At 40.6% G+C, this 27,266-nt stretch overlaps 1 protein-coding gene across 1 annotated transcript; it reads left to right on the forward strand.

Moving 5' to 3' along the window:
- On the forward strand, positions 1-26,319 carry tmem45a (transmembrane protein 45a). The gene is made up of 6 exons (XM_041791598.1): positions 1-177; positions 11,713-11,920; positions 13,442-13,654; positions 17,100-17,284; positions 20,574-20,716; positions 24,374-26,319. Exons 2-6 carry the CDS (start codon positions 11,725-11,727, stop codon positions 24,468-24,470), a joined length of 834 nt encoding a protein of 277 aa, XP_041647532.1. The 5' UTR covers positions 1-177; positions 11,713-11,724; the 3' UTR covers positions 24,471-26,319.
- Positions 26,320-27,266: the final 947 nt, after the last annotated feature.

A 27,266-nucleotide genomic window follows, 5' to 3' on the forward strand; every position in this document is an offset into this window, starting at 1 on the left:
TGTGAAACAGATCTGGAGGATCCAGCAGATGTCGACCTAACGTCTGAGCGAGTATCAGAAACAACAGCAGCTTTTTACGGAGATAAAAGGACTTCTTGGGTCGAAAAATGAGGATATTGTGATTTTTCCGACTAAAAAACTAATCAGCTCTCCATCTCCAGACACAGGCAGACTTGGGTAAGTCCCCCCTTTTTCTTTCCACTTTGAAGGAATTCAGGGTTACAGTATCCTGTCCTGGAGCATTAAAACAGCAGCCTTTATCACTAATAATAAACATGAATGCAGAGTCAAAGGCCTTTTGTCTTCATAGTTACTAAACTCCATCATAAAGTTGTTTTAACGGTTTTAGAAGCCGCTCGTTGTGATTGGCTGTTTTTAACCTGTAGAACCCGTTTATGTTGTTCCAGTGTTGAAAACGAAATAATCATTTATTTATCAAAAATACCGTTTAAACTTTATTTCAGATCAGACTTGTATTTTTAAAGCTGTTAACGTCTTTGCCATTAAAGGGACCTACATCTAAGATGATAACCTCCGTGTTTCATCTTACCAATAAAAAATCCATCAGAGCTGTGTTAACTTTTAAACCTTTAAAGTAGACAGGCTCAGTGTTTACAGGTCTGTAAAATGACATGAAGGCCTTAAAGCGATGTACTAAAGTAGATGAATGTCTTTAGATGGAAGCCGTTAGTGTTTTTGGTAATGGACTGAATTAGTGTTTTAAGGCAGCTTCTTATAGAATTCTGGGTCAAATGAGTCAAAAACGCCCATCCAGGGGTCCAGATTACCCTGAATGTTTTATTTACAGCAGAGGTTCTCAACCTTGGGGTCAGGACCCCCTTGGGGGTCGTGAGACACTTAGAGGGGGTCACCAGATGCCTCAAAATAACTAATAATATATTTTTTAAATTACACTGTTGCCACCTTACACTAATTTTACCAAATGTTAGCAATTTTTCATCTCTTTTAGGACAAATTTTGCCAACTTTAGCACATTTTTGCCTCTTAAAACCCATTAACCCCTTAAAGCCTGTTGTATCATATATCATACATACTTTTATGATACCTCTATCTAATCAATATGATCATAAATTACTAAAAACCATTCTGAATACAATCTGATAAATGATAAAAATGCCCTCAAGTGGATTATCAGTTACCAAAAACACCTAATGTATGAAATGAGATAAAAATGTATTTATATATATATATATAAATGTTAAATTTTGTGGAAATTTGGATTTTTTGGATTTCAGTAGAAAGTGAAATAAACATTTCAGTTCCAAAAAATGAGAATTTTCTGGCTATAATTGGAGTATTTGGGCTTTAAAGGGTTAAACCCTTTCCACCTCTTTTTTCTGCCTGTTTTTGCCACTTCTAAACCAATTCTTGCCACTTTTTCCCTTTTGTGCCTCTATTAACCACTTGTTACACCCCTTTTTGCGAATTTTAACCACATTTATCCAATTTTTGCCAGTTTATATCAATTTTTCATCCCATTCCAACTAATTTCCACCAAGTTTTTGCTCTTTAAAGCGATTACTTTGCAAATGACAAATGCTTGCATTGTGGCTGATATGGTGTTTTTCTGACATGGTCAGAATCCTGAGAATCAGAGCTGTATTATGCATTTTACTTTGGTGTTATTACACTTTGTAAATAACTGAACAGTTATAAAAATCTGCCAGCCTGCTGATGGACCCTCAGATTTTTAAAGGCTGAATAAATAAAAGCATTATGATGAATAATCTCATATTTTGCCACTACGTATTTATCCAGGTAACTTAGATTAGTGCTGTTGTAATGAGTAAATCTAACCCATCAGGGGCCATTATGTATGTTATATCATAATAAATGGTTTTGAAAGAGGTTTTAGTGCTCATTGCTTTTGTTTCTTTTAACCTATTAAATCTACCCTGACTTACAAATTCAATGACTAAAGGATCTTTAATGTATTTCTGCTCCATGTGGCAGATGAGAAGAATGAGTTTAGGTACTCAGGTCCCATTTGAGGCATAAATATAAAAAATAGAATAAAATAGCATATAAATGCATACAAGTGAGAATTTACCGTATAAATTGTGCCACATAAATCCACCTGACTGTGTGACATATCTTATTCCTGTTATCACTCAGAACATTTCATAATCTCAAACTAAATCAAATAAAACATGAAGAAACCAAAGGGCTTGGTCTGGATGTGGGATTTTCACAGGTTCAAGTCGAACCGAGGAGTGCTTCCACAGACATACAGGTGCATCTATGAAAATACAATATCCTGTTAAAGTTCTCTTTTTTCTTTTCTTTTTCTTTTCTTTTTTTTTTTTTGCTGTGATTCCATTCAAAAAGTTCAAATCCAAATATCCTAGGTACATCTCATACAGAGTGAAATATTTCAACACTTTTGTTTTAATCATGATGAGAACAGCTCACAGCTCAAATAAAAAACCCACCATTCCAAAAAGCTAAATCAAAAAAGGATTTATAAAACAGAAATAATGACCATTGATGACCACTGGGTGTTGTGAAGTCCAGGTTGCTCTGATAGCAGCCTTAGGTGGTCTGGATTATCCTCCACTGGGTCCAGTCCAGACCAGTTGGCTGGCCAGTCAAACACAGTAGTACCAGGATCAGTAAACCTGTTCCTGGTAGTTCTGGCTTCACTTCTGGACAGGTGAAAAGGAGATGATCCATGTGTCCCGGGTCACGGGGAAAAAACTCAAAAGGGAGGACCCAAATGCAGATAACACAAAAGACTGATTTAATGAAACAAAAGAACTTACTCAAAATAAATCCAGGAATCAAACTCAAAGAAACAAAACAAAATCCAAAGGAGCACGAGGAGTAACAAGCACTGGGAAGACATATGCAATGAACCAACACAGACACAGGGAGACACAGAGCCTATATACACAGGGAGTGATTAACAATGGCAGACAGGTGTGGACAATCAGACACAGGTGAAACTGGCGAAGGATAATCAAAGTGGAGGGAAACTCAGGCAGGAAGCAAAACTGGAATCACACACAAGGGAAGGCAACTACAAAATAAAACAGGAAACATGGAACCTAGCACAAGAAGCACACAAGGACTGAAAACTGGACACAAGAAGCTAAACTACAGAAATACTGAAAACACAGGAGGATACAAAGAACCAAGGAGGGAAACTCAAACACAGGGAGTAAAACTAAAACAAGAAGCACAGGGAAACTTAACATGAAACAGGGAATAACTAAACATAACACAAGGAGCAAAAACTGAACATGAAACAGGGAAATAAACTAGACATGAAATACAAGGGATGTAAAACTAAACATGGAACACAGGGAATTACTTAATACAATAACAAAACTAGACACATGGAAAATAACAAAAGCCCAAAATACACGGAAACACAAAGACTATATAAAACATGAAAAGCTGAACAAAGGAAACACAAGGGCTACAGATAACATCTAAGAACTAAACCAAATACAAAGTCAACTAGAAATCACAGAATACACAAAGGATAACCAAAGGAAAACTCAGAAACATAATAAATCAAAACCTGGATCATGACACCATGCATGCATGGATGGATGGATGCATGGATGGATGGATAAACGGATGGATAAATGAAGGATGGATCATCTCTGGAACCTTCAGATAATCTGACCTTTGCTGACTTTGTCAGGAGAGGATCTTGTCTACAGTCATCATGATTTTTACCTCAGCCAAGGAGGTTCTGTGATTGGCAGGGTTGTTTGTTTGTTTGTTAGCAACATAACTCAAAAAGCTGTGGACAGATTTTGATGAAGTTTTCATGAAATGTCAGAAATGGCATAAGGAAGAACTGATTAGATTTTGGGAGTGATATGGATCTCCGTCTTTATGCAGGAATTTTTTTAAGGATTCTTTACTATTGGGAAGTAGGGCAAATGGCAGAGGTCTGCCCTCTGCGAGCGCTTTTCTAGTCTTGTATTGTGACGAGGCTTAAGCATTATTAATCATGAATGAGAGCCACAGATGGACAGCTTCCAGCGACAGTTCCCACTTCCTTAGGTAGCAGTTTTTGATGTAACATTTATGTCTGTATGGTGGACATACATGTCCTGTCACAACTGTTCAGATGAAGAATTTCTGTAGCTCTGGAAACTGCTGGAAATATTTGAGCTAATGTGAGTGTTTAGAAAACTCAGTCAAAAAGTTCTACTGTTTCTACATCAGATATGTTTGTTAAAGGCTCTGAGCTGATGTAGATATGTGTTTAATAAGATGGCATTATTTTCAACAGGAGCTGACTCATAAATGCAAACAGACCTTTAGCGCTGAGCTATAGCAGCGCTGAGCTATAGTAGCACTGACCCATAGTAGCACAGAACTATAGTAGCACTGACCTATAGCAGCGCTGACCTATTGTAGCGCTGAGCTATAGCAGCGCTGAGCTACAGTAGCGCTGAGCTATATTAGCACTGACCTATGGTAGCGGTGACCTAAAGTAGTGCTGAGCTATAGCAGCGCTGAGCTACAGTAGCGCTGAGCTATAGTAGCGCTGACCTATAGTAGCGCTGACCTATAGTAGCACTGACCTATAGTAGCACTGACCTATTGCAGCACTGACCTGTAGTAGCGCTGACCTATAGTAGTGCTTACCTATAGCAGCGCTGACCTATAGTTGCGCTGACCTATAGTAGTGCTGACCTATTCCAGCGCTGACCTATAGTTGCGCTGACCTATAGTAGTGCTGACCTATTCCAGCGCTGACCTATAGTAGCGCTGACCTATAGTAGCACTTACCTATAGTAGCACTGACCTATAGTAGCGCTGACCTGTAGCAGCGCTGAGCTATTGTAGCGCTGACCTATAGTAGCACTGACCTATAGTAGCACTGACCTATAGTAGCACTGACCTTTGGTAGTGCTGACCTATTGTAGCCCTGAGCTATAGTAGCACTGACCAATAGTAGCGCTGACCTATAGTAGCGCTGACCTATAGTAGCGCTGACCTATATTAGTGCTGTCCTATTCCAGCGCTGACCTATAGTAGCGCTGACCTATTGCAGCGCTGACCTGTAGTAGCGCTGACCTATAGTAGTGCTTACCTATAGCAGCGCTGACCTATAGTAGTGCTGACCTATTGCAGCGCTGACCTGTAGTAGCGCTGACCTATAGTAGTGCTGACCTATAGTAATGTTGACCTATTCCAGCGCTGACCTATAGTAGCGCTGACCTATTGCAGCGCTGACCTATAGTAGCGCTGACCTATTGCAGCGCTGACCTGTAGTAGCGCTGACCTATAGTTGCGCTGACCTATAGTAATGTTGACCTATTCCAGCGCTGACCTATAGTGGCGCTGACCTATTGCAGCGCTGACCTATAGTAGCGCTGACCTAATGTAGCGCTGACCTATAGTAGTGCTGACCTGTTGTAGTGCTGACCTATTGCAGCGCTGACCTATAGTAGCACTGACCTATAGTAGTGCTGACCTATTGTAGCACTGACCTATTGCAGTGCTGACCTATAGTAGCGCTGACCTATAGTAGTGCTGACCTATTGCAGCGCTGACCTATAGTAGCGCTGACCTATTGCAGCGCTGACCTATAGTAGCGCTGACCTATAGTAGTGCTGACCTATTGCAGCGCTGACCTATAGTAGCGCTGACCTATTGCAGCGCTGACCTTTAGTAGTGCTGACCTGTAGTAGCGCTGACCTATTCAGCACTGACCTATTGTAGTGCTGACCTATTGCAGCGCTGACCTATAGTAGCGCTGACCTAAAGTAATGCTGACCTATAGTAGTGCTGACCTATTGCAGCGCTGAGCCATTGTAGCACTGAGCTATAGTTGCGCTGACCTATAGTAGCACTGACCTATATTAGCGCTGACCTATAGTGGCACTGACCTTTGGTAGCGCTGACCTATAGTAGTGCTGACCTATTGTAGCACTGACCTATAGTAGCGCTGACCTATAGTAGTGCTGACCTATAGTAGTGCTGACCTACTCCAGCGCTTACCTATAGTAGTGCTGACCTATTGCAGCGCTTACCTATAGTAGCACTGACCCATTGCAGCGCTGACCTGTTGCAGCGCTTACCTATAGTAGCACTGACCCATTGCAGCGCTGACCTGTAGTAGCGCTGACCTATAGTAGCGCTGACCTATAGTAGCGCTGACCTTTAGTAGTGCTGACCTATTCCAACACTGACCTATAGTAGCGCTGACCTATTGCAGCGCTAACCTATAGTAGCGCTGACCTATAGTAGTGCTGACCTATTGCAGCGCTGACCTATAGTAGCGCTGACCTATAGTAGTGCTGACCTATAGTAGTGCTGACCTATTGCAGCGCTGACCTATAGTAGCGCTGACCTATAGCAGCGCTGACCTATAGTAGAGCTGACCTATTGAAGCGCTGACCTATAGTAGCGCTGACCTATAGTAGTGCTGACCTATTGCAGCGCTGACCTATAGTAGCGCTGACCTATTGCAGCACTGACCTATAGTAGCGCTGACCTATAGTAGCGCTGACCTATAGTAGTGCTGACCTATTGTAGCACTGACCTATTGCAGCGCTGACCTATAGTAGCGCTGACCTATAGTAGCGCTGACCTATAGTAGTGCTGACCTATAGTAGTGCTGACCTATAGTAGCGCTGACCTATTCCAACACTGACCTATAGTAGCGCTGACCTATAGTAGCGCTGACCTATAGTAGTGCTGTCCTATAGTAGCGCTGACCTATTCCAACACTGACCTATAGTAGCGCTGACCTATAGTAGCGCTGACCTATAGTAGTGCTGACCTATTCCAGCGCTGACCTGTAGTAGCGCTGACGACCTATTGTAGCGCTGACCTACAGTAGTGCTGACCTATTGCAGCGCTGACCTATAGTAGCGCTGACCTGTAGTAGTGCTGACCTATTGCAGCGCTGACCTTTAGTAGCGCTGACCTATAGTAGCCTGACCTATAGTAGCGCTGACCTATAGTAGCGCTGACCTATAGTAGTGCTGACCTATTGCAAGCGCTAACCTATAGTAGCGCTGACCTATAGTTGCGCTGACCTATAGTAATGTTGACCTATTCCAGCGCTGACCTATAGTGGCGCTGACCTATTGCAGCGCTGACCTATAGTAGCGCTGACCTAATGTAGCGCTGACCTATAGTAGTGCTGACCTGTTGTAGTGCTGACCTATTGCAGCGCTGACCTATAGTAGCACTGACCTATAGTAGTGCTGACCTATTGTAGCACTGACCTATTGCAGTGCTGACCTATAGTAGCGCTGACCTATAGTAGTGCTGACCTATTGCAGCGCTGACCTATAGTAGCGCTGACCTATTGCAGCGCTGACCTATAGTAGCGCTGACCTATAGTAGTGCTGACCTATTGCAGCGCTGACCTATAGTAGCGCTGACCTATTGCAGCGCTGACCTTTAGTAGTGCTGACCTGTAGTAGCGCTGACCTATTCAGCACTGACCTATTGTAGTGCTGACCTATTGCAGCGCTGACCTATAGTAGCGCTGACCTAAAGTAATGCTGACCTATAGTAGTGCTGACCTATTGCAGCGCTGAGCCATTGTAGCACTGAGCTATAGTTGCGCTGACCTATAGTAGCACTGACCTATATTAGCGCTGACCTATAGTGGCACTGACCTTTGGTAGCGCTGACCTATAGTAGTGCTGACCTATTGTAGCACTGACCTATAGTAGCGCTGACCTATAGTAGTGCTGACCTATAGTAGTGCTGACCTACTCCAGCGCTTACCTATAGTAGTGCTGACCTATTGCAGCGCTTACCTATAGTAGCACTGACCCATTGCAGCGCTGACCTGTTGCAGCGCTTACCTATAGTAGCACTGACCCATTGCAGCGCTGACCTGTAGTAGCGCTGACCTATAGTAGCGCTGACCTATAGTAGCGCTGACCTTTAGTAGTGCTGACCTATTCCAACACTGACCTATAGTAGCGCTGACCTATTGCAGCGCTAACCTATAGTAGCGCTGACCTATAGTAGTGCTGACCTATTGCAGCGCTGACCTATAGTAGCGCTGACCTATAGTAGTGCTGACCTATAGTAGTGCTGACCTATTGCAGCGCTGACCTATAGTAGCGCTGACCTATTGCAGCGCTGACCTATAGTAGTGCTGACCTATTGCAGCGCTGACCTATAGTAGCGCTGACCTATAGTAGTGCTGACCTATTGCAGCGCTGACCTATAGTAGCGCTGACCTATTGCAGCACTGACCTATAGTAGCGCTGACCTATAGTAGCGCTGACCTATAGTAGTGCTGACCTATTGTAGCACTGACCTATTGCAGCGCTGACCTATAGTAGCGCTGACCTATAGTAGCGCTGACCTATAGTAGTGCTGACCTATAGTAGTGCTGACCTATAGTAGCGCTGACCTATTCCAACACTGACCTATAGTAGCGCTGACCTATAGTAGCGCTGACCTATAGTAGTGCTGTCCTATAGTAGCGCTGACCTATTCCAACACTGACCTATAGTAGCGCTGACCTATAGTAGCGCTGACCTATAGTAGTGCTGACCTATTCCAGCGCTGACCTGTAGTAGCGCTGACCTATTGCAGTGCTGACCTATTGTAGCGCTGACCTACAGTAGTGCTGACCTATTGCAGCGCTGACCTATAGTAGCGCTGACCTGTAGTAGTGCTGACCTATTGCAGCGCTGACCTTTAGTAGCGCTGACCTATAGTAGCCTGACCTATAGTAGCGCTGACCTATAGTAGCGCTGACCTATAGTAGTGCTGACCTATTGCAAGCGCTAACCTATAGTAGCGCTGACCTATAGTAGCGCTGACCTATAGTAGTGCTGACCTATAGTAGTGCTGACCTATAGTAGTGCTGACCTATAGTAGCGCTGACCTATTCCAACACTGACCTATAGTAGCGCTGACCTATAGTAGCGCTGACCTATAGTAGTGCTGACCTATTCCAGCGCTGACCTGTAGTAGCGCTGACCTATTGCAGTGCTGACCTATAGTAGCGCTGACCTACAGTAGTGCTGACCTATTGCAGCGCTGACCTATAGTAGCGCTGACCTGTAGTAGTGCTGACCTATTGCAGCGCTGACCTTTAGTAGCGCTGACCTATAGTAGCCTGACCTATAGTAGCGCTGACCTATAGTAGCGCTGACCTATAGTAGCGCTGACCTATTGCAAGCACTAACCTATAGTAGCGCTGACCTATAGTAGTGTTGACCTATTGCAGCGCTGACCTATAGTAGCGCTGACCTATAGTAGCGCTGACCTTTAGTAGTGCTGACCTATTCCAACACTGACCTATAGTAGCGCTGACCTATTGCGGCGCTAACCTATAGTAGCGCTGACCTATAGTAGTGCTGACCTATTGCAGCGCTGACCTATAGTAGCGCTGACCTATAGTAGTGCTGACCTATAGTAGTGCTGACCTATTGCAGCGCTGACCTATAGTAGCGCTGACCTATTGCAGCGCTGACCTATAGTAGTGCTGACCTATTGCAGCGCTGACCTATAGTAGCGCTGACCTATAGTAGCGCTGACCTATTGCAGCACTGACCTATAGTAGTGCTGACCTACTGAAGCGCTGACCTATAGTATCGCTGACCTATAGTAGTGCTGACCTATTGTAGCACTGACCTATTGCAGCGCTGACCTATAGTAGCGCTGACCTATAGTAGCGCTGACCTATAGTAGTGCTGACCTATAGTAGCGCTGACCTATTGTAGTGCTGACCTATAGTAGCGCTGACCTATAGTAGCGCTGACCTATAGTAGTGCTGACCTATTCCAGCGCTGACCTGTAGTAGCGCTGACCTATTGCAGCGCTGACCTATAGTAGCGCTGACCTATAGTTGTGCTGACCTATTGCAGTGCTGACCTATAGTAGCGCTGACCTACAGTAGTGCTGACCTATTGCAGCGCTGACCTATAGTAGCGCTGACCTATAGTAGTGCTGACCTATTGCAGCGCTGACCTTTAGTAGCGCTGACCTATAGTAGCCTGACCTATAGTAGCGCTGACCTATAGTAGCGCTGACCTATTGCAAGCGCTAACCTATAGTAGCGCTGACCTATAGTAGTGCTGACCTATTGCAGCGCTGACCTATAGTTGCGGTGACCTATAGTAGTGCTGACCTATAGTAGTGCTGACCTATTGCAGCGCTGACCTATAGTAGTGCTGACCTATTGCAGCGCTGACCTATAGTAGCGCTGACCTATAGTAGTGCTGACCTATAGTAGCGCTGACCTATTGTAGCGCTGACCTATAGTAGCGCTGACCTATAGTTGTGCTGACCTATAGTAGCGCTGACCTATAGTAGTGCTGACCTATAGTAGCGCTGACCTATTGCAGTGCTGACCTATAGTAGAGCAGCGCCGACCTTTAGTAGTGCTGACCTATTCCAGCGCTGACCTATAGTAGCGCTGACCTATAGTAGTGCTGACCTATTGCAGCGCTGACCTATAGTAGCGCTGGCCTATAGTAGTGCTGACCTATTGTTGTGCTGACCTATTGCAGTGCTTACCTATAGTAGTGCTGACCTATTGTTGTGCTGACCTATTGCAGTGCTGACCTATAGTAGCGCTGACCTATAGTAGTGCTGACCTATTGCAGCGCTGACCTTTAGTAGCGCTGACCTATAGTAGCCTGACCTATAGTAGCGCTGACCTATAGTAGCGCTTACCTATAGTAGCGCTGACCTATTGCAGCGCTAACCTATAGTAGCGCTGACCTATTGCAGCGCTGACCTATAGTAGCGCTGACCTATTGCAGCGCTGACCTATTGTAGCACTGACCTGCTTCAGTGGCTCCAGATGGACGATAGTTGTTTGTTCACTGTGATTCTTGAAGTGTATGAGTAGGTGATTCTGTAAATGGGACTGCACAGATGTTGTTGTTGATGTCATGAGTAAACAAACCAAACACTGGAGCCTCTCAGCCTCACTCCACCTACATGAGGAGGGAGGGGTTGTCATGGAAACTCAAGTGTTTACCTCTCCTGTCCTGAGAGGCTGCACAGGCGCTGCGAGGGCCCTCCGACACAGACGGACTCAGTTTAACATCTCCAACAATCAGTGTGGTTGGAGCGTCATCCTTCAAAAGCTTTCTCTTTGTCTCCGGACAGAATACTGCCTGTCATCTCCATCACAAAGACGAATGAAAGCATGCAGCTTGTTTTCTATGCTCTATTGATGCTTTGAAACAGATTATTTCCTGCTGGAGTCAAACAGGCTTTTAAAGTGTCCAGTCATACTTACAGTAAAAGCCAGAGGAGGAGACAGGACAGGTGCAGTGCTGATTTTAAAGCCTGTTTGATCTGTCTCTGATGTTCATCTGTTCCCTTTAGAGATTCAGGAGCCAATCATTATCCGGCTCCTGAAGTGAGCATTTGTATAACCTGATCTCCTCTTTTGTTTAATGCAGTGAAGCAGAGGAGGTATGCATGTTTAAAGCTGAAGGTGAAGCTTTCACTCATGCTCAGGACGACTGGAGGGCGTCTCCAAACACAAACACTCTTACAAACACTCATTATCTCTGATTATGCTCTTTGACTAGATTACAGGCTCTCCTCCATGTTTCTTCATCTTGTTGTAAAATCTTTGAGTGCAGAATTAAGGCATTTTCACATCCAAGACCAAAGAGACTCAGCTTTTCCACCTGTAGTCAAATTAATGATCAGGCTGCAGGGATGCGATGTCTACAGTAACTTCTGACTGATGCATTTCTGTCCTGATTGCTCCAGGTGTAGGGAGACATGGGAAGCTTTAAAGGCCACGCTCTTCCTGGGAGCTTCTTCCTGGTGGCGGGGATCTGGTGGACGGGGAAACACTGTCTGTGGTACACCACCCGCAGGAACAAGAACATGGGCTCCACCCGGCTGTCCAGCAGAGCGTCACAGCGCCGCCTGGAGGTCATTGAGAGCTCGGTCATACTCTTCTTCTCTGTCGTTGGTGAGTGAGTCTTTTGTCTTCAAGGATCCAGGAACAACTTAGCAGCAAAAACACAGTAATTAGACCCTGCTAGAAAAAAGAGCTATACTATAAATCATATTTTATCCAACTTTGTTTATAAAGCCCATTTTATTCATGGAGCATATTCAAAGAGGAGAACCATAAAGCAGCGGTGTCAAACCCAAGGCCCGGGGGCCAAATCTGGCCCATGATGCAATTTTAACCGGCCCACAAGATTTTATCATATTTTAATTAGAACTGGCCCGGAGGTCTGAGGTCTGCAGATTTCCTCCACTATAGCAATAAAAATTTAACCTTGAAGATTTAAAAAATCCTTTGTTAAGTCATAAAAATTTCAAAGTGTAAAGAGTAAAAATACTGAGAAAGTAAGGAATGAGGGAGGGACATGAATTTGTGTTTTCAATTAATATTTTCAATTTGCATCTTAAAATTATGACCTAAACTTAAGATTTTGACTTTTTACCTCATATTGTGAACTTTTAGATTTCAATTTTGAATTTCAAGTCATATTTTGAAATTTAAAGATCATAATTTCAAATTTAATCCAATATTTTGCCATTTTAAACTCATGATTTAGAATTTTATGTCATATTTTGACCTTATGGAGTCACAATCTTAAATTTTAAGTCATACATCAACCTTTTAAACTCTAAATTTTGTTTTTTAATCTCATATTTTGACCTTTTAAACTCAATATTTTGGATTTAATCTCATATTTTGACCTTTAAACTCATGAGTTTTTACTTTCTATCTCATATATTTGCCTTTTGAAAACATTGTTTTGACTTTGGTTTTTGTGTTCTGACCTTTTGAACTAATATTTTACCTTTTTTCTTAGATTTTGAGCCTTTATACTTATCATTTTGACTAAAAAAATGATCTCAAATTAATTTATTATCCATTTTTCCCCCTTAGTTAATTACCAGTGAAAAGAACATTTAAATGGTTAAAATCTAAATAACAAAAATGTTGTCCCTGTTGGGCCCTCAGGTTAGACCTAAATAAAGATTTCAGCCCCCGCTGTGAATGAGTTTGACACCTCTGCCATAAATGTCCATCCATCCAGTTTAGACTTTAGAAACAGAATTGGAATCCAAAAATAAAACTTGAATGTGTGGATTTTCCTCGCTCTGTTTAACAGCACGTGAGAAAAACTTTTTAAAAGGGAAACTCTTATTTGGGGCTAATGATTTCTTCTTTATCTAAAAAACTGCCCTGCCCCCCCAATGGAAGAGGCCTGATATTAAAATCAGGGTTTGATTTGAAGCTGGTACACAAAACAAAATTTTGCTTTAAAGTTTTTGATGCATAACTTTAGACATTTCTAATGTAAACTAATCTGTAAACAGAGTGAACATCATTTCTCCTGCTGCTGAAACACATGAATAGAATAAAGTAAGAATGGGGAGTTAAAGGAATATTCCAAAAATGTACTCTATATCAGATTTGTTGTCGTATTCCTTCTGAAATCTTGTATTTTTCTGCCTCTGCTCCCCTCAGGGATGCTGCTGGAGCAGTTTGCGGCTGACGGGCCGAGGCTGCAGCTGTACGACTTTGCAGAGAAACACTGGGAGGATCTGATGAACTGGCAGCACGCCACCATGTATCTGTTCTTTGGACTGGCAGCAATGGTGTCGCTGATCATCCACAGCACGGACGCCGCTCCCCTGGCACTTGACAGGTTAATGCTGGCTGTGGCTTTCTTTAACGAAGGTGAGAGGAAAGGAAGAAGCTTCACTTTGAGATGTTTACCTGGTCAGACACAGCAGTGCTGCCGCGATGTCTGATGTTATTAGAGTGGTCTCGTATCAGCAGATTCTGGAGTCATCAGCAGAGAAAGCCGGGATAGCTGAGTTCAGTATGGACATATGGCATTAAATGCTGGAATTTCTTTTTTTGTTACTTCTGTAAATACAGCACACTCAGACCCCTTCACTTTTACTCTGCATTATATATATATATATATATATACACTCAGTACCCCATCATGGCAAAGTCACAACAGAATTTTAGAAATTTTTGGGAATTAATAAGAATTGAAAAAACTGAAATATCACATTGAAATAAGTACAAAAACACAGTAAATTCAGCTCAGCTTCCTCCATTTTTCTGATCTTGACTGGAGTCTACCTGTGCTAAAGTAACCTGATTGGACCTGATTCTAAAGGCTCCCACCTCCCTATAGAAGGCCTCACAGCTGACAGTGATCAGAGCAGAAACCAAGCCATCATGTCAGAGGAGCTGCAGAGCTCAGAGACAGGATTGTTGACAGGCACAGATCTGGGGAAAACTACAAAAACATTTATGCTGCCCTGAAGGTTCCCAAGAGAACAGCAGCCTCCAGAATTCTCAAATAAAAGAGGTTTGGACCAACCAGGACTCTTCCAAGACTTGGTCCTCCTGCCAAACAGAGCAATCAGTGGAGAAGGACCTTAGTAAGAGAGGAGACCATGAACCTGATGGTCACTCTGACTGAGTCCAGAGATCCTGTGTGGAGACGGGACAAAGTTCCAGAAGGACAACCATCACTGCAGCCCTGCACTGATCTGGGCTTTATGGCAGAGTGACAATAGAAGCCTCTCCCCAGTATAAAACACATGAAAGTTCACTTGGAGTTTGCAAAACTCTCCACCTGACAGTCATGAAAGAATTCTAGAGGCCGCTGTTCTCTTGGGAACCTTCAGAGCAGCAGAAATGTTGTAGCATCAGGCTGAAACATAAAAAAAAACAACCAACCAAAAAGCTGAGCCTTTTTGTAGGAATCATTTTAAATAAATCCAACACTGTTAACATGGTCACTGAAGGCTGAGTCTAAGAAACTACTTTCAGACGCATGCTCAGCTTGGAGGAAATAGCCAGATCTTCTCGTTCGGCTATGCTAGTCTATTTAGGACTTAATTCCATTGTTCCATCTTTTACACAGGAAATTAAGATAAAGATTAAAAAGTCAAATTCATTTGTGTTATTTCACTGGCTCTCAGGTCAGAAAACGTTTCGTCTTTATTCACACACCTGCCCATGATTACCTGGTGCCTTGGATTTAATGAGTTAGAGTTATGGCTCCCTCTAGTGTTCAGTTCATAGAAACTGAGTTCATAAGAAGCATTTTAAAGTTAACGTGGTGCAGTTTCCTCTGATATTTGCACCAGTAAAAACAATAGAACTAAGAACACTGCAGAAGGCACATCTGTCTGTCCATCAGACATGATCTTAATTTTAATTTCCTGTCCTGTAATCGACCAGAGCGGCAGTTTTTTCTTTAAAGACTGACGACTCCGTTAACGTTGATGTGACGGTGCTGGGGGGAGACTTTTAGAGAAGTATTAACATTGGAAAGTTTAAGCAGAACTCCTTCCAGTTTTATGCCTGTGTGACTGGCTAACTGTTGCTGGTGGTCTGTTGTTTATCTCTTTATGTTTACAGTAGTCTAGAGGAATAAAAACACTCTGAAGCTGCTCAGATACTTTATCCATGCACATGCATGAAGACGGTAGGAACCCCCTAGTAGCTCCAATATGACTCAAGGTCCCTGTAACCTCACAATAACAAATATGGCAGTGACCTTTGACCTCCAAAATACAGTCATTCCACTCTTGAGTCCAGGGTGAAGTATGAAAGAGATTAAATGATATTTACAGATTAGAACAAAATTAATAGTTCCCCCTAGAAATTTAATTTTTAAAAGGAACCCTGCATGATCAGACAAGTTCATCTTGTTGGATAGATATTTGCATCTCTCATTTACATAATAAACTAAAAAACTCACAAGATACCTGTATTTTGAGTCATTTGAGTTTATAAATTCACCAGGAAACCGCCATGTTTTGGTCCCGTTTGGTCCGCGCTGGCACCCTGACGTCACAGTTGGTGATCCTATGCAGTAACCACTGTTGCAGACTGGCAGCCAGAGTTAGGGCTGCATCTCAGAAACGCAGCACATCTCACACACGGAGAATTCTAAAATAAGAGGTCTCTTCTATATTACATTTGCATCACGAGCGGTTATCTGTTCATCTAGACAGGAAAATGATAAATACAGAGCCATATTGACCTTGTTGTAGCAAATATGTACGTCCACATGGGTAGAAAATGTTTGAAATCTGTTTCTTGATGAACCAGATGAAGGCCACAAGCTAAAATTCATCTGTTTAATAAAGTTGTTCCCCGAACTTCTCTTCTTTATGAGGCTCTCTGTTTCCACACAGTTCAGGTAAAGAGAAACACTATACGAAAGGACTCCGGTTTGCACCTTTTGAAAAGCTCCCTGCACGCTTCTACTATAGACTTAATGTAGTCACTTGACGGAGGTTTACTGAGGTAAAACTTTGTAGGAATGACAGAACTTTGACAGCAGGGAGACAAAACCAACACGCAGCAAACTCCTGGCAACAACAGCCACAAGCAGAAAAAACGAAAAACGGTTACTGCTTAGCAACGGAGAGGAGCGCTGCAGAACCGTGACGTCATACTCCGTGACGCGAATGAAAACATGGCGTCTCCTGGTGAGTTTATGGGCTGAAATGTACTCAAAATGCAGATATGTGGGATATTTAGTGAGTTTTTTAGTTTAATACACATTTGAGAATTACAAATATCTATCCAACAAGATTAACTTGTCTGATCATGCAGGGTTCCTTTTAAAGTATTTCCCAAGTGCTGTGAACATAGCAAGGAATTTTTAACTCAGCTTTTTCAGACATCCTGGTTTTTGCTATGAGGCTTTCTTCAGTGACGGCTCAAAGCCTTTCTGAAGCTTTTAGGCCGTGTAAATGTGAAGATAACTCTCTGTTTAAATTGATGTAACAGCTCTGAGCAAAACAAAGTTAAAGACCCTCATTGACCAGCAGTGGTCTGAGCTGAACACAAAGGCCAGTTATAGAGGGGGCTCATAATTCAGAACCTGGTAGATTTTGGTTTAGTGAAATATTTATGTTTTTCTGTGCAAAGTAAAATAATATATGCATCCAAAATAAAACCTGAATGTTTCCTTGCACTTGGGAAATACTGAAATTTTTATGAGATGATATGAGATAAATGCAGCTGCGAGGCTATTTCTAAGCGGTATATTGAAGAGTGTAACAATAAAGCAGGAAATAGATGAAAACAAATATTTTTGCTCATGTTCCTCATTCACTTTCCCCCTTCTTCATCCCTGTAGGATTTCTTTTCCTCTACCACCTCCACGGCAGGAGCATGCTGGACGTCCACGTTCATCAGCTGCTTCTTTATGCCATCTTTGGTGACGCTCTCGTTTCCTTCCTGGAGGTTTTCCATCGAGGGAACATCATCCTGGAGCTGCTGCGCTGCACCCTCACTCTGCTGCAGGGCAGCTGGTTCTGGCAGGTAAACACTGAAGACACACTGTGTGAGCTCAGATTCACCTAAGATTCAAGACACCATTTTGGTTTTACAATGCCATATTAAGTGTTTCTTTGTCAATTTAAAAGGATAAATCTTAAATATAAGTTAATTATAAAAGTAGGTATAAAATATAATCAAAATTAAAGAGGAAATAATGCATTAACAATATGGATGTTTGGTTAATTTAGGGCTAAATAATATTTTTATATTGTATTGGAATATATTGACACATTGCAGACCTCTGGTCATCACTTTGTCAGAGTATAGATGTGACTTAGAAGGTTTATTTATGCATTACATTTAAACTGAGAGAAATGTAGAAAATATATGACTGTGTCAGAGGTTTCTACCAAATTAGCATCTTAGATTTCCTGCAGAGAATATGGTTTTAAGATCAGGACATGTGCTGCACCAGAAAGCTTCATTTAGAACAGCTCAGCTCAACCCTGCCCAACCAAAGAGCCAAACTGTTGAAAAATGCCTTTGCAAGAGCCACGACCTAAGTGGTGAAAAGTGGCAAAGTGGGTTAAAGTGGCATTAAAAAAAAAGTTAAAGTTGGCAAAAAAAATGATTGAAATAGTAAAATAAGGAGTCAACATGTGCAACAACGAGCAAAGTAGGCATAAAATGGCAAAAACACAGTAAAAAGTCAAAAAATGGGGAGAAAAAGTGTCTAAAAAGGGCAGCAAATGGCAAAGATTGGTAAAAAGCTACCAAAAAAATAGTTACAACTGGCAAAAATGGTCAAAACAGCAGAAACATGGCAAAAAAATTAAATGTAAAAGTGACTAAATGGGCAAAAGGTAGGAAAAGTGGCAAAAATGGGTTAAAGAGTGGCATTTAGACAGCTTCAATGGGCAGACAGTGGCAAATAATAAGAAAAAAATGCAAATAGCAAAAAGCAGGGTAAAAGAGGCAAACTGGTGAAAAAGTGGTAAATATGGGATACAAATCAAATCAAATCATCTTTATTTCTATAGCACTTTAGACACAACAGGGTTGATCCAAAGTGCTTTACAGAAAACAGCATTTAAAAGAAATACAAGAAACAGAAGAAATTGAGTCAAATTTAAAACACAATTAAAAGTAGCAACTGCTCATAGTAGTAATTATTATGACAAATAACAATTATGATGAGAATATAAAACAAGTCCCAACAAGTCAGGGACAACTAAAAGCCAATGAGTAGAAATAAGTTTTAAGATGGCTTTTGAAGATCTCAGTATTTGTAGAGAAATGCATGTAGTGGGGGGAGAGTTCCAAAGTTTTGGGGCACAGATAGAGAAGGCCCTGTCACCATAGCTTTTTGTCTTGGTTTGCTGGATGGACAGGAGTTGTTTGTTGGAAGATCTTAGTTCTCTGACGGTGTGATATGGGGATAGGAGGTCAGTGATGGGGGGGGCAAGCCGTTTAGTGCTTTGAAAACAAACAGAAGGATTTTGAAATTTATTCTGTAGGTGACAGGTAGCCAGTGCAGGGTGGAAAGCATGGGTGTGATGTGATCTTTTTTGACCTTGTAAGGATTCTTGCAGCTGCGTTTTGGCTGAGCTGGAGCTGGGATAGACAGGAGTGTGTGATGCCAAAATAAAGTGACTTACAGTAATCAATACGGGATGAGATGAGGGCGTGGATTATTTTTTCTAAGTCGGAGGAGCAGAGAATTTGTCTGAGTTTGGAGATGATACAGGGTTGCATGAAACTAACCTTGACTACATGATTGATTTGTTTGTCAAATTTTAAACCTGAATCGAATATGACACCAAGATTTTTTTGCATGTGGATTGACAGAGAGGGATAGTAGACCAAGATGAGATGAGATACTGTCAGTGAGATGCTGTGGACCAAATATGAGTGTCTCTGTTTTTTTCTCGTTGAGTTGAAGGTAGTTAGTTGCCATCCAGGTTTTTACATCGTGAAGACAGTTATTAAGGTCGTGTAATTTGTTGTGGTCGTTGGGTTCAAGAGGAAGGTAGATCTGGGTATCATCTGCATAAAGGGGAGAAGAAAGATTGTGTTTTTGAATAATCTGACCTGATGGGAGTATGTAGATGGAAAAGAGAATTGGGCCGAGTATGGAACCTTGGGGGACACCACAGGGTAAGGGAGCAGATGAGGAGGAGGAGTTATTTATTGAAATGCTAAAGGACCTGTTTGGATAGATATGATGAAAACCAGTTTAAAGCTGAACCAGAGACCCCTGCCCATTGGTGTAACCTGTTTAAGAGAGTGGGATGATCAACTGTGTCAAAAGCTGCAGTTAGATCAAGGAGCAGAAGGATGGAGCAGTTGTCTGAGTCTAGGGCTAGAAGGAGGTCATTTGTTATTTTCAACAAAGTGGATTCTGTACTATGGAGAGCTCTGAAACCGGACTGGAATTTTTCAAAGATACAGTTTTGGGTGAGATGGGACAGCAATTGATTTTGGACTGCTTTTTCAAGGGTTTTGGAGAGAAAGGAGAGTTTGGATACGGTTCTGTAATTACTGAGTACTGAAGGGTCAAGGTTCTGTTTTTTTAAAAGTGGGTGGACAACTGCATGTTTAAAGGACTGGGGAACCTGGCCGGTTTCTAATGAGCTGTTGATAATAGAGAGAATGCTGGGGGCAAGACAGTCTATGACTTCTTTCAAAAGTTTTGTCGTCATGATGTCAAGTGAACAAGTTGAGGATTTCATAGAGGAGATTCTTTGATTAAGTTGTTATAAAGTTATAGAATTGAAGTGATTGAGAACTGTAGTATTTTCTGGAGAGATGAATAGGGTATCTGCAGAGGGACAAATACTGGATCTTATGCTAAGAACTTTATCCCTAAAAAATTTCAGAGAGTCCTCGTGGACAAAATGGCAAAAATTGACAAAAAGTGGCAAAAGAGGTGGCAAAAGCAGGCTTGATGCAGAGAAAATTGATTAAAAGTGGCAAAAAAGGAAATAATTGGCAAAAAATTGCAAATAAGGGCAATGGAAATATACAGACAAATAATAAAGGTTGGCAGTTAAAGCCGATTGAAACAAACTGATTAATGTTACTGCAATGTATAATTTCTGAGGTCAAAGTTTCTCTTTTCTAAGGTTTTCTGGGGAATAATATTTCAAATTAAGACATAAAGGAGCCACAAATCATCAAAAAAGAGCCACATGTGGCTCAAGAGCCAGGCGTTGAGTATCACTGATTTAGAACGTTTTAACACATTTTACCTTTGTTGACGTTTTCCTCTTATATGGATATAATAATACTTGACATAACAACTCCTGTGGCTGTTTTTCTGTGTTCACAGATTGGTTTTGTGCTGTATCCTCCTCGGGGTCCTGAGTGGGATTTAAAGGATCACAACAACATGATGTTTGTCACCATGTGTTACTCCTGGCACCTCGCCTTCGCCATGCTCCTCGTCAGCGTTCTCTACTGCACTGTCAGCTGGTAAGGACAAACAAAACACTCTTTATCAGGAGACTTTCAGCTGTCTTAGACACACTACAGGATTTTAAACCTCATCTGACGCTAGATTTGCTAGAATCGTAAATAAACATGTATGATATTTACGGTTCTAGGTCGTAGTGCCAATGATAGAGCACCCACAACATCCAATGACAGCGAGCAGACGGGGTTGCGCCACCAGCCAGATCATACGTACTTTCACCGCTCACAACCATAAACACAACTGTAGCTTCATTCAGCCAGGATTTCATCCTGAGTCTTTCTTTTCTGATTTTTGCTGCACCTGTAACACATGTCAGGACAGCCTGTTGTGGAGGGACAGCCAGAGGGTATCAACAGACATTCGTGTTTGTTTGTTTGTTTTTTTCTGAAGTCTCGTAATCATGTGAGATCGTCGGCAGTTGTGTGGTCTCCAGTGATCTGACGGTCTGGCTGAGTCATCTAGTGCAGTGGTTTTCAAACTTTTTTGCCCAAAGCACACCAAAGGTTAAGCCAAAATCTCAAGGCGCACCATATTCACATTGTTTAAAGTGATGCTAAAACATGGCAAAATTGGGCAAAAAGTGGTGAAACAAAGTAAAAAATGGGCAAAGATTGGCAAAAAAGTGGCCAAACAATGGGGTAACTGTGGCAAAAATGTGTTGAAAGTGTCAATAAGGTAAAAAAAACCCAACTTGCCATAAGTAGTAAAAATGGCTTAAAAGTGATGAAAAATGTGGCAAAAATGGGAAAAAAAAGTGGCCGAACAAAGAAGAAAATAGGAAAAATTGGTACAATGTTGCAATAATGGGTTCAAAGTGGCAAAAAGGTGGTAAAAAGGGATTAAAAGTGATGAAAAATTTGGCAAAAATGGCCTAACTATAGCAAAAAGTGGCAAAAAGTGGCCAGACAATGGGTTAAAAGTAGCAAAAACTAGTGAAAATGTCAAAAAGGTGGCAACAATGGGTGACCATTGGCAAAAAAAAGTTAGTAAAAATGGGTTAACAGTGATGAAAAGTATGGCAAAATAGGGCAATAAAGTGGCCAAACAAAGGAAAAAAATGGGTGAAAATGGGCATAATGTGGCAAAAATGGGTTAAAAGTAGTAAAAAAGTGGTAAAAAAAAATTATTAAAAGTTGCTAACAATTGGCAAAAAGAGGATAAGAGCAATGAAAAATGGCAAAAATGCTGCTGATCCAACACACATGCACTTATATCAATAAATCACACCAGGGGAGGGTCTCATTCTCAGTTTTTTTTTGTTCAAGGGCCCAGCCAGATCTGTGTGAAGGCCTTGTTACATTACTTTCCATAAAGTTTTAGTAATAATGTATGGTTGTACAAATTCCCAAGGCACACCTAAACTTGCCATAGGGCAGACTAGTGTGCCTTGGCACACTATTTGAGAACCACTGGTCTAGTGTGCGTTCAGAGGATAAAAGATGAAAAATCGTTTGAATTTGTCCCCATGTCTGTGGTCTTCCTCGAAGAAAATCGGATTAAACTTCAGTTTTGAGTTAGGATAAGGGTTAGGTTACCAAAGTTAAAATCTGCAAAACCTGATGGTAAAACGTAAAATAAAGCCAAGTAAACAGTCTGACAGGAAAAAAGCTCATCCTCCATGAAAACACTCAAGCTTCAAGCTACATAGCTAAAGCTATGTAGCTTGTGTATGTAAAGCAGCAGTGTAAGCTACATATCATTGTTATCTAAATAGCTAAGTAAGCTTTAGCTGAGCAAACTTAGCTACATTGACTTATGTTGAAACAGTAATAACATAGCCAGCTTAGCTATGTTAGCTTTAGCTAAAGCTAACATAGCTAAAACTAAACTCACAAAGAAGCTACATAACAACATTTGCTACATAGCTACTACTACCACTACTGCATAAACATGGATAATAATTATGTGCAATTCCATAAAACGGCAGCACAATAACAATATTAACAATAATAAAAGCACCATGCATCTTTAAAGTACCGTTACTGTACCTACATTTGTACTTTTATTCCACTTTTCCTTGGGTCTATCTGCATTATTTATTTATTTTGATAAGTCTGTTTCTTGTACTCAGATATTCACAAAATCTTTAACCTAAATTGCTCCAGTAATGCCTGTAAATATTGCTCCTCTACTGTTAATGAGAATTTGTCATTTTTATACAGTTTCCCCATCCCACTGAAACTCTCCTGCCTCTGTCTGTCGCCCTTCTGTTAACATTCAGCACATTATGTTACAGACATATACAGACACATAAGAATGTGTCTTTATACTTACTCTACCTTTGTAGATTTTGTATATTTTTCATATATATTTCTAAATTTTATACCCTTGTCCTAAGTTTAACTACGCACTGTTTTTGCACATTTCAACACCCGAGCTGTTGCAAGTGTTCTTACTTTCTTCTTGTTTTGTTACCTATAAGTAACAATAATAATTTCATTGAATAATAATAATAATTTTGTTACTTATACCCTTGTTGTGTATGTATGTTATGGAACAGCTGAAACCTGAATTTCCTTCAGGACCAATAAAGTATCTATCTAATCTAGCTAAATTAGCATTAGCTACATTTGCTAAGCTAAAGTTGCTGAAGCTAACTTTGCTACATTGGCTTATGTAGTAATTTTAATTACATAGCCAGCATAGCTATGTTAGCTTTAGCTAAATCTAATCATGCTAAAGCTAGCCTCAGTTTGTGTATCTACTTATGAAACGGGTCTGTGTATAATTTAATCCCAGAGTTGACCTCTGACCTTTCTTCTGTTCTGTTTAGGAAACGTTTATTGGTCTGTAACGTTTGAAATGTGGTTATTTCATGAATGTAACCTGTCAAACTTAGTTTATAAATAAAGTTGAATTTAAAAGTAACTCAAACTGGAAATATGTCGTACCAGCAACACTGGAGATCTGAGCATCTCAGATGAACGGTCTGCAGTCAGACTGTCTGGTGATCTTGGGAAACAAGATATGATGCAAATTATCAACAGAAACAGCAGACAAAGCCAGAGTTTGCCATTATGATGGTGTTTTTTATTTCATATTTACATGTAGTTTGACTTCTTCACAGTGTAAACAGAGAGAATAAAATACTGGAGTGCAGAAAATACAATGAGGCAGTTTCATCTGGTTGCAGGGTTCAAACATGCTGACCTGCTCCAAATCACTCCTAGCTGATTTTCCAAAATATTTCTTATTATGTTCTCACATCGGCCACCTCAACTTCATACTGAAATTTACAAATGTTTAGCTCACCCTGAAAATGTCAAGTTTTCAGGAGTTTAATGTGAAAGCGCTGTTAGTGCATCTTTGGAAATAGTTATTGAAAACCAAAGACACATCTTTTTGTTGCTCTTATGAGGTTAAAAGTCTCCTGTGAGTTTGATCCAGTTTGCTGTGTTGCTTCCTTATTCAAATAATAATGACAAAAGTCAAAGAAAGATGAGTACAGCATAAAATTCAGAACATTTAACCCACACAGGATGAAAAACTCTGCTTTTATTCATTCATTCATTTATCTAAGACAAGAAAGTAAAGAACTCGAGCCACATGGCAGAAATGTAAAGCATGCGTGGGCATGGTAGAAACCTTTGAATTGCTCACAAAGAAATCCAACATTTGTGTCTGTAATAGTTAATTTTGTGTCTCTTCCCCCATAGTGTGGTCCGTTCCAGATTGAAGAGGACCCCTCCGATGGAAATGGGACTCCTGAAGCCCAGAGATAGAGAGCCAGAATCAGAGGACGAGATTCTATGAAGAGAACTTTGACCAAACACAGGAAATCAGGGATATGATGTTTGCACCAACGGTGTGACTGAAAGCCAGGCAGAAAGGACTGTTTCTGGATGCCTCAGAAACATATCTCTATCTCTGCCTGACTTTATCAGCTTTATTCTGGCTGTTGTTTTTCAGTGCTATTTATTTTACTGTGGCCTAATCCTTTCCTTTGACTCTGCCTTATCACTCTTTCATTTTTAAGCTGCTCCAGGGTGCACTGCATGCTTTCACTTGGCTCTCTGACCTTGTCCAGACATTTTTGGGTTCAGCGGTACCATCTTGTGGTGCAGACAACCACCATTATCAGTGGAGCATGTGCAGGTTTCATGGAAGCATGCATAAATATAATCCATCAGCTTTGTTTGTTTTGTAATGTTCAGATTTTGTTTCACACTTTGTTTCACTCAAATTGCCCAAATGTCAAAAATACAAGTGCATTAAAATTATTTAAAAGATTTGGACTTTGTTCCTTATAGTGCCTTAAATAGGATGATGTACAGCGTGTATAGTGGCTAATGCATGTCTACTTTATTGCAGAATTAAGTTACTGTATAATACTAAAATATAGTCCATTCAGAAAGTTTTCAGACCCTCTTCTCTTTTCTCAGATCTCTGTTGCATCCTGATGCTACAGCTGATTACAATCATTTTTATTCTAATTAATCTAAACTCAGTGTCCCATTCAGTTTTCAGACCCTTTGTAAAACACATGAAATTTCACCCGGGTTCCTGACATTAGCCCCAGTCTTTGCTGAGCTGTTTCTGCACCATGATTGGAGCGTTCACATGGAGATTTTTGGAATGATTTGGAAAGGGACACGCCTCTCTATAGAAGTCTGGACGGAAGGCTTTCCTGTAGTGTGTTTGGCTTACATGTAGAGTTTTTTTTTTAAAAACTCCAAGTGGACCGTTGTGTGTTTTACGCTGAGGAGATTCTTCCATCTTTCGTCTCTGCAGATCGATGGAGGGCTGCAGCGATGGTTGTCCTTCTGTAACTTTGTCCCGTCTCCACACAGGATCTCTGGAGCTCAGTCAGAGCGACCATCGGGTTCATGGTCACCTCTCCTACCAAGGCCCCTCCCTTTAAAAATGTCTAAATTCGGTTTTCGCTGTGTTATGATGAGGCACTTAGTGTAGATTAATGAGAATAAGATGGTTTTATTAATCACCAGGCAGCAACATGACAAAATAATGAAAAGTAAAGAGTGTCTGAAACTTTCTGAATGCTCTGTGTGTTTGTGTATTTATTTGATTTCATATTTCTTCCATATGTAAGAATTTAAAACATTAAATAACATCATAAATAATAGAGTCATCCAAGGGGAAATATAAAAGATTTACATGGTAAATGGACTGCCACTGTAGACTGGTAGGAAGGTACACCTTTATTTAAAGCAGAAGATGATTTTCAAACAAAAATACCCAGAACTTCAAGGACCTAAATGTCCTCTCCTGCATTTTCACAGGGGTCTTAAGTCCTGAGAAAATAATCTAAAAAAGGAATCCTGACACAGCCAGGGTTCAGAAGTAAATCAGTGTAATTCTCTGATATTTGATCTTTTACTAATAAAGATTTAGACAACAGTGACAGAATGTTTAACAAACCAAATTTAATATTTCATCTCTCCTCTGAAAGGTTTCGACTCTAAAACTGACCAGAGAGAAGTGAGCCCTGTGTTAATAATCTTGGCGATCAGTCTTTGGCAGTTGTTGAACCTTTTGAATTTATTTATTTATTTATTTGATATGGGACGATGCAGTTTAACATAGTTTCATAAGAGAGCACAAACTCAAGGGCTGAACAGTTAAATCTCATATTTCTGTTCTAACTGGCCCATCAGTCTGAGGTCTGCAGATTTCCTCAAGTACAAAAATGTGAACTTATCCTTGATGATTTAAGAAAAAGTATGGTGTAAAAATATTTAGATAAGAAGTCAGAAATGAGGGAAAAGAAAATAATTTGTGTTTAATTTCACATTTTCAATTTTGTATCTCACAAAATTCTCAAACTTAGGATTTTGACTTTTTATTTCATACTTTGAGCATTTCAACTCATAATTTTGACTTCTTATTTAATATTTTGAGCTTTCTGATTTTAAGTCATATTTTGACCTTTTTAACCAGTTATTTTGTATTTTACCTCATAGTTTCAACTCCAAACTTTATTGTCATAATCCCATAGTTTGACCTTTTAGACTCACAATTTAAAATTTTGAATCATATTTTGACTTTTAATTTCATGATTACAAATTTTATTTCATATTTTGACCTTTTAAACTCATGATTTTGACTTTATTTCTGAAATATTTGCCATTAAAAAACACTTTATATTTCAATTTCATGTTGTGACCTTTTTGAACTAATAAATGTACTTTTCTCAGATTGTGAGCCTTTAAACTTATCTGTTTGACTTTTTAAATATCAAAATCATTTATCATCAGTGCCAAGTTTTTATGTCATATTTTATTACTGGTGAAATGAGGTTTACAGTTTCTGGTTAAAAAGGTGACCCTGTTTTGTGACCCTGTATTTAGGTTAGACCTGAATCCAGAATCCGGCCCCTGCTGTGATTGAGTTTGACACTCCTGGTTTATAGCAATTCCTAATTTCCCACTCTTGGGCCTTTGAGTAAATGGTTTATAAAATGTGCAAAATTTAACTGCATTGAAGAGTTTACAGAATAAAGGGACAATAAAATACATACATATCCACATAAAGAAAAAACAGATTCAATAAACCAGTTCAAGTAGGAGGTTAAAAACATGACAGTCTAGG

The sequence above is a fragment of the Cheilinus undulatus genome, linkage group 7 (assembly GCF_018320785.1).
Source record: "Cheilinus undulatus linkage group 7, ASM1832078v1, whole genome shotgun sequence".
NCBI classification, from domain to species: Eukaryota; Metazoa; Chordata; class Actinopteri; order Labriformes; family Labridae; genus Cheilinus; species Cheilinus undulatus.

Excerpts from the sequence above, each read along its gene's own strand:
- tmem45a (XM_041791598.1), top strand. The coding sequence starts at position 11,725 with ATGGGAAGCTTTAAAGGCCACGCTCTTCCTGGGAGCTTCTTCCTGGTG. Across the intron at positions 11,921-13,441 it reads ACTCTTCTTCTCTGTCGTTG|GGATGCTGCTGGAGCAGTTT; the intron begins GTGAGTGAGTCT and ends TGCTCCCCTCAG. Across the intron at positions 17,285-20,573 it reads AGGGCAGCTGGTTCTGGCAG|ATTGGTTTTGTGCTGTATCC; the intron begins GTAAACACTGAA and ends CTGTGTTCACAG.